At 42.6% G+C, this 22,067-nt stretch overlaps 1 protein-coding gene across 1 annotated transcript in view; it reads left to right on the top strand.

The window, feature by feature from the left end:
- LOC144805038 (uncharacterized) overlaps positions 1 to 21,487 on the top strand; it is an 87,318-nt gene extending 65,831 nt beyond the window's left edge. Inside the window, exon 3 of the mRNA XM_078671939.1 lies at positions 20,531 to 21,487. Within this exon, the coding sequence (XP_078528065.1) occupies positions 20,531 to 21,376 (846 nt within the window). The 3' untranslated portion in view covers positions 21,377 to 21,487. The remainder of the gene's footprint in view (positions 1 to 20,530) is intronic.
- The last annotated feature ends 580 nt before the right edge of the window (positions 21,488 to 22,067 follow it).

The following is a 22,067-nucleotide window of genomic DNA, read 5'->3' as shown; positions in this document are numbered from 1 at the left end:
TGTCTGCCTCGTGGCAATTCTAAATAATCGCGCAGCGTAGTCACAGGACAGGCACGCCTTGCCAGAACATATCAACAGGCAGGCCTGATTTTGGGTGAGCAAGTGAAGAAAGGAAGTGAGCTCCCTGTGGGTGTGCCCTTGCACCCCCCATTAATGGGTTAAAAACAGAGTGAATGAGTTTTTGCAGAGAGACTGAAAGTGGTGCCGCATTTTAACCAGCCATGTTGGTAGTGACCGCCCCATAAAGTGTTCTGGCAGCAGTAGTTGAATTGCGTAAAACTAATTTCCATTTCAGTTTTAGTTTGGAGCAACAATAGCTAATTTTCATATAAATCTATTCTTACCTGATATGATACCGGCCACCAGGATAAAGTTGAATACTTGGCAATTAGTTGTAACCAGAAAATGGTCATAATAACAGCATTTTATATAGTGCTGAAATACCATACATTTTCATTTCTAAACGGTATTCTTCTACTCAATGGATTAACCTTGAAAGGATGAAAGGCTGAGTAGGCCCTACCGAAGTTTACACCCATAGTCCACAGATGGTACACTCACCCCAGCAGAAAAAGTGTACTTGTCTGAGCCTCTTGACAGCATCTGGCCATGAAACTATTCATTAAACTATGTAACCTCCAGGACTAGGCAGCAAAGAGAGTGGGCAATCACCAGAAGTGGTTGGTTACTGTGGGCCTTCAGGAGTTCTTACGGCTGCTGCGCGCAACCAGCTTTTCACCACTGTTATCGAGTCTGTATAATAAAATCTATGACAACAAGCAGGCTGCCAGACGTCTGGTCCGGCTCCACTATGTCCAGCTACACATCATCAGCAACGGCCCCAGGTCTCTCACTGACACTCTCAGCAGACTGGCCAGGCATTGCAGTGGGACAGGGAAAGAATGCACCTCTAAGTTGTCAGGCAATGGCTGGAATGTTGCGAGGGGAAAGGATATGTAGACATATTGTGTGTGCTGTTGTTTTGAAATCAGAACAGTATTTAACTCGGACATGCATAAAAAGACAGCCTCCCCCACACGACACACACTTCACAGATTCAGTCAGGTTCGACATACCATTTCAAGGCAGCGCACGATGGAACAGACTACACTTAACACATAGATACAGATATATTCCGAGAAGATGTGTTTTTTATTTTTGGACGTAGTACCCAGCCCAAGAAATGAGGGCAGAGGTGAGGGGTCACCATTAAACCTAATTGTGGAACTGTGGGCACGGCAGACCTTTATCACGCTTTGACACGGTGCCCATATTTCTACCTAAAATGTGATAACTTTCAAAATTGGCAACCTCTAGTTAATTTTGCAAATGTGCAAACCGAACTGTAACATTTACACCTCTAGCTAATTTTGCAAATGTGCAAGCCAAACATTTGCACCTACACAACTGTCTCAAAAATACTCCGCAATAAAAATCGACATTTACCCACCTATCTGCGGGCAGGCACCTTGGGAAGTTGGGGTCAGCACACAACGGCAGTTGGGCCCTGGCAGGGGTGAGCAGCAGGCAGCGCTTCAAGCTCCATAATTGCTGCGGCGCCTGCCAATCCAGCCCGAGCCGCGGCCCGCTTCCTCTGAAAAAAAAACTCACCGCCTTTAGTTGCAGGACGTGATCCAACCCCCCACCCACCCCCACGGCACCAGACGTCTAATTACACTGGGCACTACCGTGACGTCTGGCTGTAAGACCCGTGCCATGGGAAATATTGACCATGAAACATTGTTGCACATCAGACAGTGAGCCAGCAGCCTTAACTGCAAGACTCAAGCTTGCATGGGAACCGCGCGTCTGCTACCGGCGGCGCTCTGCCAGCTGCCAAGTCACTCCGTGATATAGTTTAGGTAGAGCTTCAGTGAGGCTGCTGAAGCACTATGCAAATGCGTGACGATGCATTTCAGTGCGGTGATGCGGATCACCACACTGCAATGCGTTAGAGTCACGTCTGATGCGTGATACTTGACTGGACTGCACTGCATCTTAATGCACTGTGAGAAATATGTGCACACTGCACTGAATTTCACTGCACTATGAGACATCTGTGCACGCTGCACTGCATCTTACTGCACTGTGAGGAATCTGTGCACTGCATCTTACTGCACTACGAGGAATCTGTGCACGCTGCACTGCATCTTAATGCACTGTGACAGATGTGTGCACACTGCACTTTACAGCACTATTAGGAATCTGTGTCACTACAATGGATCTAACTGTACTGAGAAATGTTTGCCACTGCACTGCATCTTACTGCACTGTGAAAAATGTGTTCACATTGCACTGCATCTTAGCGCTCGATGAGAAATCTGTGCACACTCTTTGCTAGGCTCTCTCTGTTCGTCTGTTGACTTGCCCACCTGTACCCCTGTGTCAGAAGCATGTCCACCAGGCAGCTGAACGTCAAGCGGCATAGGTTGGCTTATAGCATTATCTGCTGCAGAGGTTGTGTGTCTGCTGCAGGGATTCTGGTGTGTTCACTGACCTTGGGTCTGCCAGGTACGAGGCCTTTCAAGCAGTGGAACGTACAGGTCTGTGTTTTTAATGTACCTCTGCAGATTGGATGTGTGTGCCTCTGAACAGGGTAGAGTTGTCTTTGCAGTGTGTGTGTGTGTGTGTGTGTGTGTGTGTGTGTGAGGCGCGTCTACAGTGTGTCTTTTTCAAGTGTGTCTGTCCTAGCAGATGTTGGCGGACTGTTAGTCACTCTTCTTGGCCTCTCCTGTCTGTACCAAAATCTTTATGATCACTTGCTGTAGGAGGGTCAGCTGTGTGCAGAATAGTCAGGTGCTACTCGGCACACAGCAGTCGTCTGAGCAAATTCACATGTGAAGTTCTAGTTCTTCCCCATAGTTTGGAAGAATTATGCAGCTTTGAGTGAGACTTCAGCCCGACTTTCAAATATGTGACTGCCTACAAGCACCCAGGGCTACTTGTATGACAATGCTACAAGGGGTTGCTTCAGTCTCTCATCAACAGTGTGTTGATGAGGATTTTGCTAGAATAAGAAGCCTGCATGTAGGATTCTCAGAGACGCTTGAAGTCATTCTGCTCTAGTTGTCACTTCAGCATAAAGCGGAGAACAAGGTGGGTGAGCAGAAAAAGCAAGAAGAGGCCAGAGAAGAGAAGTAAGAAGAATACAGACAGAACACACATGAAGGGTGGAGAAAAGTAATTAATAGATATCGGCCAAAATGTGAAAGGAAAAGATTTGTATGGGAGAGAACGAGAGTCCCAAAGATGGCCAGGGAAAAATCTAATGAACATTATTTATAAATTACCAAAAGTTGAATTATATTTTAGGAGCTAACAATGTAATTTAAGAGTGATGTGAATGTGAGTCTTCAAGTATTTTAGGTGTAATGTGCTGGTTAGTGGTACCAATACTTGAACCAACTTTATAGCTTTGGATCTGGGATTTAATCCCAATCACCGAATGGTGTAAATGAAACAAAGGGAGGGATCAATGTATTTTCGGGTTACCAATCTCAGCTCAAGTGAGATAGTTAAGAGGTCCCAGGTTCCAACCGTCCTCCTTTATAAATGTGTTTAAGCACATAGAGGACAGATAAAATTCAAGGCTCTCACTCTGGCCTACAGAGCCTTACACGGAACCTGCCCGAACTATCTAAAAACACGACTGCCTAGATACTCCCAGGCTAGACTCCTCCGCTCTAATCACCAGGTTCATCTTCGCGTCCCTCAAGTGAAAAGGGCATGCACGGCACTACTCTGGAATACCCTGCCGCCTGAAATACAACAGGCATCCTCTGAACCCAGTTTTAGGAGACTACTGAAAACCTGGCTTTTCACGCAATAATCTTAACTCCTATCATTCTGGTTTTTACTGCTTACCGAGCGCCGGGACACTTCCTTTGGAGGTAGCCGCTTGCGCTTTACAAAATTCAGTATTATTAATATTATTATTATTATCTGTGTTACCTTTGTATCAAACATACCAATCCTAATACATTTTGTTGGAGGTGGCCCTTTCTAGGGTGCTTTCCCTCACCTTTTTCTTTGCTTTTGTCCCTCCTGGTTTTTCGCTGATCTATGTAATAGCCTAAGGACCTTGATAGCTTTTTACGCTGCCATTCAGTGCTAAAGTGATGTGCTTGTCATATACATACTGGTGATTAGTGTATAGATGATTGGCTAATTTGTGTTTGTTGTTAGTCCATTGTCTAGAGGTAAGACATATACCTAGGGCATGTAACTCAACACCTTCTCCGTGGGCCTGCAGAACTGGTTGTGCCACCCATGGAGGTAGTTCTTCAAATGTGCCACAGATGTGCCATGACGGGGCCTGTGTATGTAGGTTACTGTTACTAGGCTTGGCTTTTAAGAAGATGCTTGCCAAGGTTCTGCATGTCTCTTGCTATATCTGAGTACTCCCTGGGGACAGGGTGTGGTGTCGGTAAAGGGTACGACATGTGCGTGTATCTGCTACATACACTGGTTGTCAATGGCACACAGTAAAGTGTTTGGCACAGTAGGGCCTGCTCCGCGTATTGGATTGGCCTGAGGAATCTGTGGAAAGGCTATTGAGCTGGATTTCTTGCATGCAGAAGAGTGTGAGTGATATCGATGAGTTTGTAATGTGAACCTGCTCCGGTGGTGCGAGTTAATTCAACATAATGACGGTGGAAATACCAATTTGGGAAAGTGGGAATGTCTGTACTCATGGCTCTGTATCCCTATCCACCTGTCTCCAATTCACAGCTGGCTGTGGGGGGGGGGTGGCTACTTCTGTGCATTTCTGATAAGAAAGCCACAAACTAAGGGCTCACAGTATACTGTAGACCTCTCACTCTGAGGGGCTTTCCTGTGTTGGTTAAGAGGGGGTGGAATTGGCATCTGCATTCCAAGTGGCAGGGTTGTGGCCCCACTAAAGATACTGATCAAGCCTCCCAGGGTAGGATGTCAGACATGACAACATTTAGAGAGGGCCCGTGCATTTCAAAGGTGGCCTTTTGAGCTGATCTCATCTTCAAAGGTCATTGTGGGTGCAACCACTGGGGCTCTGCCTTTAGGAGTTAGAAACGCTTTGGGGATTGGAAACTTACTACACTGGTTCGATGCTGGGACATCAACTAGAAGAACTATTGGGGCAAGGGGGCTGCAACTGGATTATCTGCAGACTACTGGTGGCCTGGGGCCTGTTATCCTCTAGGAAGGGGACTATCACTTGGTGAATTTTGCCTGGATGTTGCTGGCCTGCAGCTAATTGGCAACTGTTGTAGCCCAGGTCCGCAAGCACTCTCCAAGGGCTGGTTGACTGGCCTCCTGTCCATGAGTTCCCAGGGACAGAAAAGATCTCCCCGTTTCCACAAGATCATAAGGACCGCACAGGGTGAGGCGTAAACATGATCGTCGGTTGGGACAAGGACCCTCCCGACGTGTGCAGTCATCAGACTGTGCTGAAGAGTGAGCTGGTAAAGTTCAGTGGCTCACCTGGGGTGGCTATAGCGTGACAAGTTTGACGAGTGCAGGGGACGTTTAATGAGGCCAAGAGGCTTGAGCTTACAGCCGGAAACCACTGCTAGTTAGTATTTCTTAGCGTATGGTTTCTGAGCAGTGTTGAGAGAAGTTTGCAGAGCCTGCGATAGCCAAGCTGGCAGCATAGACTGAATCTGACCTCCAGATTGGGAGGACGGCAGTGAATTTGAATTTGAATTTGAATTTAAAATATTTGTAGAGCGCACGACTACCAAGCGGTTTCTTGGCGCTAGGGATGCAAACCCATGGTCAGAGCAGGAAGTAGGCCGCTAATGGGGGAAGGCTTGAGAGAAAAGGAAGGTTTTGAGGGCTTTTCGGAACTCTAAATAATGAGGGGAAGACCTAAGGGAAAGAGAAGAGTGTTCCAGAAAACAGGGGCGAGAGTGAAGAATTTCATACCTCCCAGTTTCTTCCTCCTAAATCGAGGAACCGCGAGAAGGAGTTGGGAGGAAGAGCGCAGCTCTCTACAAGGGAGATAGGGCTTCATTTCAAAATTAATAAATGCAGGGGCCGTCCCTGCCCGGGCCTGGAAGGTGATACAGCCCATTTTAAAGAGGGAACGTTCCCGAATAGGAAGCCAGTGTAAGGCTTTGAGTAATGGGGTGACGTGATGGAATTTAGGGTGATTATATACAAGTTGGGCGGTCTGGTTCTGAACCAGCTGAAGTCGCCGTAACTCGCAAACAGGGATACCAGAATAAAGAACGTTGCCGTAGTCAATACGGGAGATGACCATGGCTAAGAGAATGATTTTGAGGGCAGAAAGAGAGAAAAAGAGAGAAATCTTTCGGATGGTGCGAAGAGTCATGAAGCAGGAGGAAACAACAGAACTAATCTGGGAGTGCAAGTTGAGAAGGTTGTTCAATTTTTATCCCTAAAGTCTTGACTGATGAGGAGGGGACAGGAGGAGAACCCAGGGAAGAAGGCCAGAATGTGGGGTTCCAGGGACTGGAGCAACCACCTGTAAGAACCAGCTCGGTTTTATCTGGGTTTAACTTCAGGTGGTTATGACTCATCCAGTCCCTGATGAAAATCATAATGGATTGGAAATTGTGAGTGGAGTCTGGGGAAGAGGACAAATTAAAAATAAGCTGGAGGTCATCGGCGTAGTTGTACACCGTGACCTCCATTTGCTGTAGTGCAAAAACAAGAGGGAAAATGTACAAATTAAACAACAAGGGGGACAGGAAAGAGCCTTGCGGTACACCACAGTGAACCTTACGGGAGGGTGCAGAAAAATTGGCCAGATGGACGGCCTAGGTTAATGCTGTTCTGCTGCTAATGGAAGAGTTTGAACTGTAAAGTATATACGCTATGTGTATGTCGTTTTGATTTCAGTGTGTGTGCAATCCAAAGACCAGTGTTGTATACATACCGTGTGGAGTCTTTTTGTAGAATCCACAGGGTGTTGTGAGGTTGAGTGTTGTGCCAACACTTTACACTTTGACCCGGAGGATAAGCCTGATTGCTCTGTGCCAAACTATCCAAGGGTGAGCGTAGGTTATGAGACAAGTGTATCGTACTCATCCTATCTACAACAGTGGATTCTGCCTGGCTTAGATGAATATTAGCCAGAAACCGCTGGGTCTAACAAATTCCTAATAATAAATACATTGAAAAAAAATGTAAGCTGCACCAATTTTGCACCCAAGACCACCTCAATCTGTCCCAACTCTAGACATGTTTTTAAAGAGCCATGTCTTCAGCTTCTTGCATTGCTCAAGAAGTGAGGAGAAGGCTCTGATGTGTTGAGAGAACTCGTTCCACACTTTAGGAGTTATGTATGAGAAGAGTTGGCCTCTGGATCTGTTTCTGTGTATGCATGAGATGTGTCTGAGTATGAGTCTGGGTGAACGGAGGTGCATAGGTGGTTGATGGAAGGAGATGCAGTTGTTAATGTAGGCAGGAATGTGTTGGGTAGTGTCTTGAATGTGTGGGTGAGGAGTTTTAACTGTGAGCACTTATGTATCTGGAGCCAGGGAGCTGTTATATGTGTTCTGATTGGGAGGTTGAGGATATGTCTGGCTGCGGCGTTTTGGGTGGTTGCTGCCTTCTGGTGAGCTGTTTGATGATTCCTGCATAGAGAGAGTTCGCGTAGTCCAAACTACTGGTGATGAGTGTGTGGATGACTGCCTTATGGTGATTCTCAGGAGCCATCTGTTCTTGAGGGTGTGGAAGCAGTGAAGGCATTAACCTGGGCGAACATGTCCACCTTTTTGTTAATGATGATCCTTGAGTTGATGGCGCAAGAGCTAGAGGTGAGAGTAGGTCGTAGGTTGGATGGTGGAGTCCCATGGACAGGTGATGTTTCCAAAGATCAACACTTCAGTCTTGTCAGTGTTGCGTCTGAGACAGTTAAACTTCATCCTCGTGGCTACTTCCTTCATGCAGGCAGTGAACTTGTTCCTTGTGTTCTGGATTTTGCCCGAGAGGGACAGTATTAGTTGTGTGTCGTCAGTATAGGAGATGATATTGATGTAGTGGGTATGGATGGCGTTGGCCGGTGGGGTTATTTAAGTGTTGAATAGTGTTCTGCTGAGGAGTGAACCTTGAGGTGCTCCGCAGATGAGATTTCCAGTTTCCAAAGAATATGATGTCCGGTTGACTGTCTGAGTTCTTTTCATCTGGAAGGAGCAGATCAGTCGCATGCAGGGCCTTGAATCTCGAACTTGTGAAGGAGCCTGATCAGGATGGAATGTGGTACCATGTGACACGCTGCCAAGAGGTACGATAGAATGACTGCCTTACTCTCTCCTCTGTCTAAGTTCATGCAAATGGCGTAGGTAGGTTTAATGAGCGCTGTTTCCATACTCTGGTTGGGCCGGCATCTAGACTGGGTGGCCTGGAGGAGCTGGTGGTTGACGAGGTAACTGGTCAGACATTTCTTGATGGCTTTCTCTAGGACTTTGGCCATGTATGATAGGAGGGAGATTAGCCTTTAGTTGGAGAGTTTGGTGAGATCCACGGAGGGTTTCCTCTCTAGGGCTGTGGCAGCTGCCTGCTTCCAGGTTTCTGGGAAGAGGGTTGCATTGATGGAGTCATCCAGGATGGGAGTGAGGACTTCACTGGTGGTGGTTAGACCTTTGTTGAAAGTGTGGTGGGGCATGTGTCTAATGGGGCCCCGGAGTGGATGGTCAGTCAGGGTATTGGGGCAGGTGGTGATCCATTCATTGATGTTTTTGACGTCTTCCACTAGGTTGCTGGTGTGCTTTGAGAGGCGTATGGAGAGTGCAGAAGCCCAGTCCTTCTCCGAGATGTTCTTCCTGCATCAGCAATCCTGTCCAGAGGTGGTGGTTCTCCTGTGATCCAGGTTGGTGAGCTGGAAACTCAAAAGGGTGCTGTCAGTTCGGGTGATAGGCCTTTGTCTGTAGACTCTGATGTTGTTTAGTGTGGAGAAGAGAGGGGCCAGGAAGTGTTTGATGGTGTGGGTGGGTCTGGTGATGTGCTGAGTAAGGTTGGGGTTCGTAAGGCTTTTGAGGAGGGCATTTGAATTTCAGTCATTACTGTCCTCTAGGTGAAAGTTCGAGTCTCAAAGAAGGATGAAAGTTCTGGAGTTGATGGTAATCTCAGAACTAGATAAAACACACACGATGGACTAGATTCATTGCAATTTCCTGTCTTTCTGTCACACAGAATTATATCTGTATTTTGCTTTGGGACTGTGAAGTACCATAAATAAATAACCTATAGAGCTATATTTACCACTAGCCCCCAATACCAATTACCAAATAATCAGTCAGTTGGCAGTGAAGAAAGTTCAATCATTTATTAAACAAAAATGCTCTGTAGAGGAACCTCTCTGACCCTCACACCTCGGGTGCGCAGAGAAGACTGCTGGATTATAGTCAAAACAGAACATATATACTTTCAGATCAACACATGAAGTCACTGTACATGGAAAAGTACAAGCTGGCCCAGGGGGCCTCAAGGAAGGACCATATATGGCATACAGGATTGGTTCAGAATACCTCTATTCATTATAGTAAGGTCAGAGGGGTGACTCCCTTTCGTCCTGGCGCCCGGGAGTGGAGGCACAGAGCCTTTCGGAATGCGCTTATCACATTCAAAGCCAGATGTGACCTCGAGTCCTTGGGGAAGGGAAAAGACAGTCTACCTTTCAGCTGCTCTCTGTAACTCAAATAATGGGATCCTGTCAGCAGAATAGAAATAACACGTGACTACAGCTTAGGATAGGACATGGCCAACAAAATGGCGTCTGCATGGTTTTCGGCCTAACTCGCTAATACAAAGGGAAAACAGTACGATGCTCCTAATTTCACTAATGTAAATACACGAGTAAATATACATTATATAATATATGAAAGGATATATAGGTACATCATGCTAACAATATATAATTGTATCTAATGCTACTGAAAGGGAGGGAAATCAGATTTTTCATCCCTCCCCCTCTGACTTTTGACAATTCAATCTGTTAACCTAGAAAGACATATGTCGGCTACTTCACTTTAATTCTTCCAAAAAGTTTGACGACGCTGAATTCTTCAATGTCTGACCCAATGAGAACCTCATTTAGTTTGTGAACATCTGAGGCGAAAAAAGAAAATTGGGGTTTTCCCCACACGGGATTCGGTCCATGTGAAGGTCACCTTCTTCAGATAGCAACCGTGGTATCCTCTCTGATTAATTATTTGATGTCTTGAATACTACGTGGAATACACATCCAGTCTTCTGTGATCCATACTCTTTACCAAGAGACTAAAAACAGCCAAAGTGTACCCCAATCTTATTGAGAGTGGATAGATCCCCTTCTAACAATGCTATGATGTGACTGGCTGTGATGGCAGTAGATTATTCATCAGTGTTCATTTGCACCCCTAAGGTGAATACTGCTGGCTGAGGGTGGGGAGGACAGGTATGTGTCTGTCTGTCTGGCTGTTTGTTGTTACTTGCTGGTTGTGCTGTGTCTCTGATGTGCCTGACAACCTGACCATTTCTATTGCTATGGCTCCCCTACCTGATACTGGAAGTAGCTGGGGAAGGTGGGGGATCTTGAAATCCTTTTCATTGTAGGAGCAGTTTTCCTCTGAGCTCAGTGAAATCCAGCTTCCTTTTTTTCAGTCAATTTGAGCTTAGTGACTTTATTACTAAAATGCCAATTAGGAAGAAGGTGACCTAGAGCAGCCCAGAGTCACCTTATCTTTGAACTGTTCAGCTAGGAAAGGAGCAACATCTGACTGGAAGAAAGCTCTGGAACTTCTTCATGAGGCACCTCCTTCCTGCAGGTGGCTTCAAACCAGTGAGCCACCACAAACCACTGGCCACTTCCAGCTCAGCTGGCCTCAGAGCAACAACAAGCATCATCCAGGGCAATGGTACTGTAGAAACACACTTTCTGTTGGTCTTTCTGTGACCACAGGTGTCATGGCACCTACCGTCGCGGAAAATGACGACCCCAAGCCCAAACCCTGCACAGATGGATCACTGACAGCGCCAACACCTTAGCTCCCCCTCAAGAAAAACAACAACGCCCACACCAAGAAAGCTAGATGGTTTATCACCGAACTTCAAGAGTGCAGACGCACCTGCTGCCGGCTTGAAAAGGACTGGAGAAACACCAAATCCACAGAAGCCCCCAACAACTTCAGAGCCGCCACCGAAGTCCACCACCAACTCATCAGAAAAATGAGGAAAAAAAGCGCTCGAAGACAGAATCTCCACCCACGCCCCCAACATCAAAACATTCTTCAACATCAATAAGGAGTAAGCTTGATCTGTCTGTCCAAGCAACCGTAGATGTATCCATGAGAAAGCTTCTGGTCCTGGTACTTAACCAGGGTCAATCACATCATTGGTAGACGTGCCATTAATTTCTACCTCATCTCGGGCAATTGGGCACTTCATGTCATCCCCACTGGATAGCCAGCCTGTGTCTTCCGGCACTAGAGAGAATCTCCTCATGCTCGGGATACTTCCTCCCAACTATAGTCCTATCAGCACCTGTGTCAGGGTAATGACCTTCCTCCCTTGGAGGGTAGCTAAGAACAGAGACCCAATGTTATTTGAACGGATGCACCTTGGAACGTCTGTGTCCCCTTTGAAAATGGTGATTGCTGCTAGATTGAATCCAACAGGGAGCTATTACCCAAGTCAAAACACTCGGTATAATGGGTGCTGCTGAGACACGTCTGTCACCTGATAGTTCTTTACTGAATGACCACTCACTGTGACCCCTGTAGCAAGTTATCCCTTTTGGCTTGAAAGAATGTTCTTTAATTTTTGTACTGACTTGAAATCCAATTCCTTCTTTGACTGTGTCATACCCCTGGGAATGTTATACTGTTCTTACGAATAATGTAGGACTGTGTATTCTGGGCAACATGAATTTCAGAATATGGTAATTCAGTTCACACGTGTCATCAGGAATTTTGGGCCTGCTTCCTAACTAGCTCACACTGCCCCATCTGAACCCCCTAAACATACTAGAATACCAGATGCTTAAGATGGTACATAACATACCTGACTGTCATGTATCACAAAGCCAGCCTGTGTAGAATGGTTAGCATCCATCTTTTTGAGACACTTGTCATGAAACGTAACCTAGAATGCATATGATACAATATTTTTTCAAAGAATATATGTGATTTCACAATGCAGTCATGCCATTGTCCACAACAACCAATGCATTTTCCAAATTAATCCCGTCAATTTGTCCTAAGTGTTCAGCAGGGTCCTGCTGAGAAGTTTTCCACAGTTCATTGTAAGTGGAGTGAATGAATCTGTAAGAATGTGGTGACCTAAGACCCAAGAAGAAATCTTGTAAATCCATGTCATCAGAAAGGAAGTTTAGATGTTCCTTAACTACAGATAATGTGGAATGTTGTAACCATTGCTGTGTGGAAGCAGGTTCGGGTTATCAAAAAGTAGAACAGCGAGGCTTGGCAGTCAGGAACAGTTTAAATTAATTAAACAATAATGGCCAGGAATAGCTGCCACATCTCCGACAGCTTTGTGCTGGAATTCAGGTCCATGGCATGCTTTATTCTGTATGCCCGGTGCAATAAAGTGAAGCTTGCCCCCCTTTGGGCAGGACATTCTGGTACATTGGGTCATAAATATTGTGTTTAGATACTTTATTCCACTCTTATAGAAGGGACCATTAATACCAACTGGATGTCACATTCTGAGGTGGTCCAGGTGTGTTGTGTATGTTATCTAGAGTAAAGCTTACTGCAAATACATTGTTTGGGCTTTATCTGATGAGTGCAACTGACCGGCTGCTCTGACATACTCCTTGGCCGGAGTGCATGCTCTCAGCTGTGCATTTATTTGTGTTTGAGTGTGTGCATCTGACTTGTTGCTTTAAGTATTAGATCCTGGGACCACATGTGATTTTTCTGTTGCAATCTTCCTGGTGTGTTTGAGGCTAGTTCCATGTCTGATGTTTCCATCACGGTAAGTTCTAGGAATGAACAGAGGACAACTGTGTTATGTTGGGTCACTCTGGAACTGTAACAAGTATTTTATGCTGATTTAGGTAGTGCAGGCAACAGTTATTCTCTAGTGTGCTGGACTCCTAAGAGCGGGCCCTTTTTATAAATTAACCCAAATCTAATATTGCCCGTCCTTAATTGAGTTCTCTACTACCCTGGCTGTTTGTGTCCGTATCTTGAGCATGGACAGTTCCTGTTTGTGGCTTGTGGTGTGAGTGTTTCCCTTGGCATTGTGTGTCCTAATCAGATGTATTCCCCCTATTTTCAGGGAAGCCTTCTTCACGCAGGCCCATATTAGTTGCAGGGTGCGGCACAGCAGGAGCAAAATTGAAACCACTGGTAACGATGCCTTACATCAATTCATTATCAGTAATTGGGCAATTAACGACAGGCTAATGAAAATGATCAAATAAACCAACCCCCCTCTCTAACAAACTTTTCCTAGTCCGAATGACTGAGTATAACACATTTGCAGTCATAAAAGAGATGAATGGGGTTTCCAGGGAATGAATTACTGTAAGGGCTGAAAACTAAGAAAATAGACTCCGTTTTGTTAACATTGGGAGAAGGAATTTTTTTCTTTACATTTTATAAAAACAACAGAAGAATAAAATATGAGACATTGTTTGAGTGGACAAGCCATCACAAGGACATAGCAATAGATTATTTAGTTCATGTTCTTAAAATTAAATCTCATCCTTGTTAAATGATATTGATGCATGTTATAAGAGATAAAGGAGAGATATGAATCATGTCCTGTGGGCACCCTAGAAAGTGTCTGGTAGAATATAGCCGTGACTTTATTTTGATTACATTGCCATCTTTCTAACTCACATTTATTAACAAAAGCCTCTCTTAACTCAGTTTTGGAGAAAGATAAGCATTTAGATGGTGATGTGTACAGAAAAGCCAGGCCCAAATCTGTGAAAGACTTCTTGATATATGCTAGCCAAGGAATACTAATGGCTTGGTCAAGGTTGATTATATCTTTTATTACAGCTTGAGTATAACCGAGTCCCTTTTCCAGATACTCTACCATAAGAGGAGCGGCGCCAGTTTGATTGTGTCAGTAATACAAGGGAGGTCGAGTTCTTTGTGGCCAATCAGGTTCGAGCAAGCCAGAGTAACTGGAAGCAGCATTTTAACAAACTTATCCTCCACTTTCTGCAGAGCACCCACTTCAGCTGTGCCCCATATTTCTGCTCCGTAAGCGGCTATGGCTATGGATTTTGACAATTAAACTTCAACTGTACACTTTTAACACTTGTATTATACTTGTACTTGCATGTGTATTTTCATACTAATATTTTAGAGGTCCGTTTATTGTATATATCCGTTTTGACAGTTAGAGATTGAGCTACTTTCCACATTCCAAGATGTCTGCCATCTTCACATACATAACTAGTCCATTCTTCGCTGTTCACTTTTTTAAAATCACGTGACACCGCTTGTCGAGCACTAACGATCGCACACCGGCAGATGAACACACACAGCGTCCGTACACCGGGCGGGACTGAGACCATACCGGAGGAGTGACGGAGTCGTTAATTAAAGTAGGTGATTCACGCACCGTTTGATAGTCTAAGCGCTCTTTAAAATAGAGCGAGAGAGAAAGTTTTAACGCGTTTAGCGCTATCAGCACGGCATAGCGTTTTTTTCATCTAACTTTATAGACAGATGTGAAAGCTCATAGCAGACTTGGGGCAATTGACAATTGGTAGTTTAAAGAGGACATCAGAACCACGCTTACCAGTGACACTTTTTTTACAAAATCTAGTTGCAAAGCATCAGCCTTTCGACATTAACCTAGTGAGTATATGCACGTATTCACACCTCGGGCTCACACTGATTATTTTCACTGATTATTTTCACCATTAACTTTGTCCATCACATCAGTTCACGCTGCTGCACGTTTTTTTGTCATTACAAACAAGATAACACTTAATCACCCACTGGATTTGGGTTGATATGGTTTTTACCATTGATCTTCTGAGTATCAGTAAGCACATATCGTTTGAATTCCAGGAAGTTCTCCCTGATGAAGAGCAGGAGATGCTCGAAAAGCATTGGAGATTACGACAATGGAATGATGAATATATAATTTAATGTCTACAACTACAATGAATATATAAGAAAGCAAAGGATATATTGCCTAACATGAATGAATACATTCAGTACTTTTTATCAATGGAACTTTTGTATTGAAATTTAATCAGAACTATACTAAAGAGTGCCCCAAAAGGGGATGCGACCAGGTTCTATGGAAGCACAACAGTAGAGTTTAATTTAAGACGTTCCAGGACGGAAACGTCACCCCAGGGTGCACCCACGTCAAAAGAAGAATATTTTCTGTTAACCTTTCTTACTCTACATACAAAGCGAACGGTTGTGCGCACCATCCACTTTCTAAATATCTTTTGGAATATCTCACTAGTGTTGTAAGCTGATAACACTCAGCTAATTATTTCCCTGTCAGCAGTCGACTGGCTTTTGTGCCAAATCTAAAAACCTTGATGGCCAGATGGATGCATGACAACTGTTTAAAACTTAACTCCAAAAAACAGAGATCCAGGGAGTACCCAGCCTAGCTACCTAGATGCAGTTTTACATGCCCTCCAGAACACAGAGCTTCGCCAATCTAAACCTGGCCCACATCCCTCATCATAGCAGAGCCAGAATGAGAGGTTGCTCCTTCCGGATCACTGACATAATATAGAATGACAAAATATAGACTTACCAAAATATAGTCACCAAAATATAGAATGCCAAAATATCGAATTCCTATCTACAAACAGGTAAGTACAAAAATATCTAATCCAAAATATAGTCTGTAAAAAATATAGTCAGTCAAAATATCGAATTTTTTTAAATGTCTTAAAAGTAATTTTAAAATTAATGAAATAATAAATATAATTAACTAAAACATACTTAAAAATACTCAAATAACCTTAAAATTAAGATATAATTAATTTAAGTTATTAATAAAAAATGTACAATATTTTACCCTAGGATAGCAGGAGGGTAACATTTAATATTACCACTCCAGTGAGTGCAACAGTAGGGAAAGCGTTGGATAGCGTAGGGGTAAAAATTACTATTCCCACTCCAGAGAGTGCAACTGTAGGGAAAGCATTGGATAGCGTAGGGGTAAAAAATACTATTCCCACTCCAGTGAGTGCAACAGTAGGGAAAGCGTTGGATAGCGTAAGGGTAAAAATTACTATTCCCACTCCAGAGAGTGCAACAGTAGGGAAAGCGTTGGATAGCGTGGGGGTAAAAAATACTATTCCCACTCCAGAGCGTGCAACAGTAGGGAAAGCGTTGGATAGCGTAGGGGTAAAAATTACTGTTCCCACTCCAGAGAGTGCAACAGTAGGGAAAGCGTTGGATATTGGAAGGGTAAAAATTACTATTTCCACTCCAGAGAGTACAACAGTAGGGAAAGCATTGGATAGCGTAGGGGTAAAAATTACTATTCCCACTCCAGAGAGTGCAACAGTAGGGAAAGCGTTGGATAGCGTAGGGGTAAAAAATACTATTCCCACTCCAGATAGTGCAACAGTAGGGAAAGCGTTGGATAGCGGGAGTGTGAAAATTACTATTCCCACTCCAGGTAGTGCAACAGTAGGGAAAGCTTTGGATAGCGTAGGGGTAAAAATTACTATTCCCACTCCAGAGAGTGCAACAGTAGGGAAAGCGTTGGATAGCGGGAGGGTGAAAATTACTATTCCCACTCCAGTGAGTTTAACAGTAGGGAAAGTAATGATTTAATATATTATAAAAAATAAATTAAATATCAATACCAATAAAACATTAATTGAAATTAATAACCAATTTAATATTATGTAATAATTAATTAGAAATACAACTACATATTAGTTATTAAAAATTAATAACCTATTCATAATTATTTAACAACTAATTAATTTTCAATAACAAAAACTAATTAATAACAAAAATTAATACCAATTAAAAATTAACAGTAAATTAATTATCAATACACAAAAAGTATTTTTAATATGTAATTAATTACAATTACATTACGTCCCACCCTATTCCCCTATAAACCCACATCCCACTAAAGAAAATACATTAATACAATTATCATAATTATCAATTATTTAATTAATACAAAATAATTACCAATTAATAAAAATGAATTGCCAATTAATAGAAATTAATTACCAATTAAAAATTAATTAACAATAAATTTAAAATCAATACCAATAAATGAAAAAAATTATTTACTTAATTACAATTAAATTACTTCCCACCCTATTCCCCTATAAACCTACAACCCACTACAGAAAATAAATTTAGAAAATTAACAATATTAACAATTAATCAATTAATACAAATTAATTGGCAATTAATACAAATTAATTACCAATTAAAAAATACCAATAAATTCAAAATGAATACCAATAAATAAATACAAATATTTAATTAATTACAATTAAATTACTTCCCACCCTATTCCCCTATAAACCCACAACCCGCTACAGAACTAAAAAGCTAAATTTAAATAAAAATTAATAATAATTGCTAAAAATTAATATTTAATTTAATATAATCAAATTACTTCCCACCCTATTCCCCTATAAACCCACAACCCGCTACAGAATTAAATTACGCAAAAATTAAATAACATAAAATTCATTACTTAAAATACATTAAACATACATTACAAAAATTAATATACACTTTTCACACATATACTAAAATACAAAACACTTTAACAAAATTTATATTATTAAAAAATCGATATATTTAATGCCTATTTTGTATACTTCGATATTTTGACTTCTATATTTTGAAAATCGATATTACTTACCTTAAATTCGATATTTTTAACCACTATATTGTGTCCATTCGATATTTTGTCCATTCTATATTTTTACTTCGATATTATGTCCATTCTATATTTTGGAATCGATATTATGACTGTTTACCGCTCCTTCCATGTCTTAGCTCTGACCCGATGGAAATCTATGCCTCCTAACCTTAGAAAGATTCAATATCACTTTCTGACCCGGAAACAGTGGAAGACCTGGCTCTTCTCCATCTGGGCTGACGATTTGACCTCTCTGCCGCTGTGTTTCTTAGGATCCTTTTATGTCCCTTGCTGATATTGTCTGACACCTGGACCCTCACCTTCCCCTGAAGGCAGGCAGTCTCCAGGTGTTGTGCTATCTAAGGCTCTGCTCTTCTCTTGTAAAGGGTCAAAGTGGTAACACCCCTGCAGCAAGTGCCTCTAGCAGGCGCAGGAATAAGATATAGTGCACACCAATACCCAGCCCAGTAAAGGCCTGAAACAGACCAAAAAAGGAGCATGTACCTACATGTTCACCTCCCCTGTTTGTACCTCATTAGTAGCTACCTGTGCACTTCCTCCATTTGTATGCCCCCGGCGAACTTCTCTAGAGATGCTTAAGATCCTTGTACTGCCAACTATGGCGTTTGACTATCAGACCATTACCTGATGTCTGCTGTGTTCATCGAGTCACTCCCCTGCTTTAGCTGTCAATGAACCCTGCTGAGCGAGTACACAGACATAAGGGAGTATGGAAGGCGATGAACAGGGATAAGGTAAAGCGGAATGTAAGAAATGTGCAGCGGTGTAAATGCTGCAGTCACCCTCAAGCAACGGACATCTTGCCCCACTCTGCCAAGGCTCCATTCACCGACAGCGAAGCATGCTGGCACCAAACTTAAAACATTGTCAGAAACCATGGTAAGGTAGAAAAAGACAAAACGCAGACCTATATTGGCAGCAGAGATATCGCAGGTATATTACTGCCTGTGATGGAATCTCTATAATAAATGCTGCAATCTTCCAACAAATGCTTGAACCATCCCTGGGAAAGTGGCAAAGATAACTTAACAAGCAGAAAAGTAAAGACATGCGTTGCAACTTCAGCTGCTCCAGTGTAAACTGGAAAGTATTGTTAAGAAGAGTGTGAATCGAGCTACATTTGTTATACACCCCCTCCTGAAGCGTTACTTTTATTATATACTTCCTAAAGCGTTACCTTTATTATATACTTCCTGAAGTGTTACCTTTATTATATACTACCAGGAGCGTTACCTTTATTATATACTTCCTGAAGTGTTACCTTTATTATATACTACCAGGAGCGTTACCTTTATTATATACTTCCTGAAGTGTTACCTTTATTATATACTTCCTGGAGCGTTACCTTTATTATATACTTCCTGAAGTGTTACCTTTATTATATACTACCAGGAGCGTTACCTTTATTATATACTTCCTGAAGTGTTACCTTTATTATATACTACCAGGAGCGTTACCTTTATTATATACTTCCTGAAGTGTTACCTTTATTATATACTTCCTGGAGCGTTAACTTTATTATATACTACCAAGAGCGTTACCTTTATTATATACTTCTTGAAGCGTTACCTTTATTATATACTTCATGAAGAGTTATCTTTGTCATATAGTTCTTGAAAGGGTTACTGTTGTCATACACTTCCTGAAACTGAAGTGACAGTAGCACATCCTGATCCATCTCTTTGTTCACAATCCCTTCTTGTTTAAATGAAATCTTGGCCATGTGCGTCTTCCTAAAGCTGTACCTCTAGCGAGTGGGCACTCCATGTGTGCTCTTTCTGTACTGTTACTCTGTGAACACTGAAAAATCTCCTCCTTTTCTGAAGTAGGTAAGAGTGAAATGTTCAATGGAAGATTTAGTTAAATATCTGTGAAATAGCCCTTGGTAACTTTAAAAAATGGTGAAGAAGAGATGTCTTTTACAACTAGTTAAATATTGTGTATTCACATTCTTTTACATTTCCATTTAGTGATTTTAAATCTCTTTACATCCAATAGGAAACCAGCCTTGAATGCACAAATGATCGTGAATAATGACAGTAATCGTGCAAATCTAAAAAAAAAAAGCGGTTAGAAAAAATGAGCTCCAATATTCAGGAAAAGATCTGCACAGTCCGAGACTGAGGACCCTGAACATAAACTGATAGATCCTGGAAGAAGCAGTCAAGAGCAATTCAGTGGATGCAAGAGTCTGAGCTGTGCACCTCCACGCAACAGGACTAAGAAATGACCTCTAGAAAATTAAGGCACCAACACTGACAAACAACCTCCTGTGTAAACGGGCCTCCACCACCAGCTTCGATAATGTGTTCGGTATGAGGTAGATACAGCATTGCTCTGCTTCCTGTAATGATGGCAGACCACCATTCAGCACGCTAGGTGTATTGTAAACTCTTTCTGGCCAAACCACAAGAGCAAGAGAAAAGCACAATGGAGTGGAGCCAGACAACTGAAGGGTAAAGGAAAGAGAGGGTCTCTGATCTACAACAGACTGTCCCAATTTGCATCGACCTGAAGGAAGACTAATCTTTACCGTAAACATGCAAAGCCATTATGTAATCTAAAGACAAATCCACCTACAAAGAAGCTTCCCTTGCCACAATTATAATATGTGTAGTGGGTGAGTTTTGTATTTCATTGTGAAATCTGAAATCAAGCATCCAAAATACCACATAAATACAGGGAATGTAAGAATAACACAAGTGCTTTATAAACCATGTTAGCTCGTCAGGAAACGCAGTCATGGGATGCAGACAAATATAAACCCGACCCAGAGACACTAACCAAGAAAGAAAAATCATACACAAGCAGCGAGAGCTTTAGTTTATCATCACTACTAAAGAGCCATCAGCAAACACACACAGGAGAAGCAACGTGCAATAGCAATGAATGTGTGAAGAACTTTAGTCAGTTAGCACTCCTAAAAGATCATCAGCGAACACACATGGGGGGAAAACCGTACCAGTGCAGTGAATGTGTGAAGAGCTTCAGTCGGTTATCACAACTCCAAGTTCATCAGCGAACACACACAGGGGAAAAACCATTCCAGTGCAGTGAATGTGTGAAGAGCTTCAGTCAGTTATCACAACTCCAAAGACATCAGCGAACACACACTGGGGAAAAACCATACCATTGCACTGAATGTGTGAAGAGCTTCAGTCAGTTATCACATCTCCAATCACATCAGCGAACACACACAGGGGAAAAACCATACAAATGCAGTGAATGTGGAAGTAGTTTTACTAATTCCTCACATCTCAGGAGACATCAGCGAACACACACAGGGGAAAAACCATACAAGTGCAGTGAATGTGGAAGTAGTTTTACTAATTCCTCACATCTCAGGAGACATCAGCGAACACACACTGCGGAAAAACCATACAAGTGCAGTGAATGTGGAAGTAGTTTTACTAATTCCTCACATCTCAGGAGACATCAGCGAACACACACTGGGGAAAAACCATACAAGTGCAGTGAATACGGAAGTCGTTTTACTGATTCCTCACATCGCAGGATTCATCAGCGAACACACAGGGGAAAAACCATTCAAGTGCAGTGAATGTGTGAAGAGCTTCAGTCAGTTATCACATCTCCAAATACATCAACGAACACACACTGGGGAAAAGCCATTCAAGTGCAGTGAATGTGCAAAGTGCTTTAATTGGTTATCACAGCTACAACGTCATCAGCGAACACACACATTTCAAAAGCCATTTAAGTGCAGTGAATGTGTGAAGAGCTTTAGTCGATTAGAAAACCTACAAAGACACCAGCGAACACATATTGGGAAAAACCCTACCACTGCAGTGAATGTGGAAGTAGCTTTAGTGACCCTTCAACATTAAAAAATCATCAGCGAACACAATTCGGGAAAAGCCGTTCAAGTGCACTAAATGTGTGAATAGCTTTAGACGATTATCAGCTCTTCAAAGACATCAGCATACACACACAGGTGAAAAACCCTACCACTGCAGTGAATGTGGAAATAGTTTTGGTGACCCTTCAACATTAAGAAATCATCAGCGAACCCACTTAGGGAAAAGCCATTCAAGTGCACTGAAAGCGCGAAGAGCTTTAGTCGATTATCAATCCTACGAAGACATCAGCAAACACATACATGGGAGAAACCATAGTATTGCAGTGGATTTGGAAGTAGTTGCGGGAAGGATTTTCAGCAAACTACAGGGATTAGTGATAAAACCTATAAACAAAACATACCTGAATACGTTTAACAAGCATAGACTGGAGAA

The sequence above is a fragment of the Lissotriton helveticus genome, chromosome 1_2, assembly GCF_964261635.1.
Source record: "Lissotriton helveticus chromosome 1_2, aLisHel1.1, whole genome shotgun sequence".
NCBI lineage: Eukaryota > Metazoa > Chordata > Amphibia > Caudata > Salamandridae > Lissotriton > Lissotriton helveticus.
This window is presented reverse-complemented; position numbering and strand designations above follow the sequence as displayed.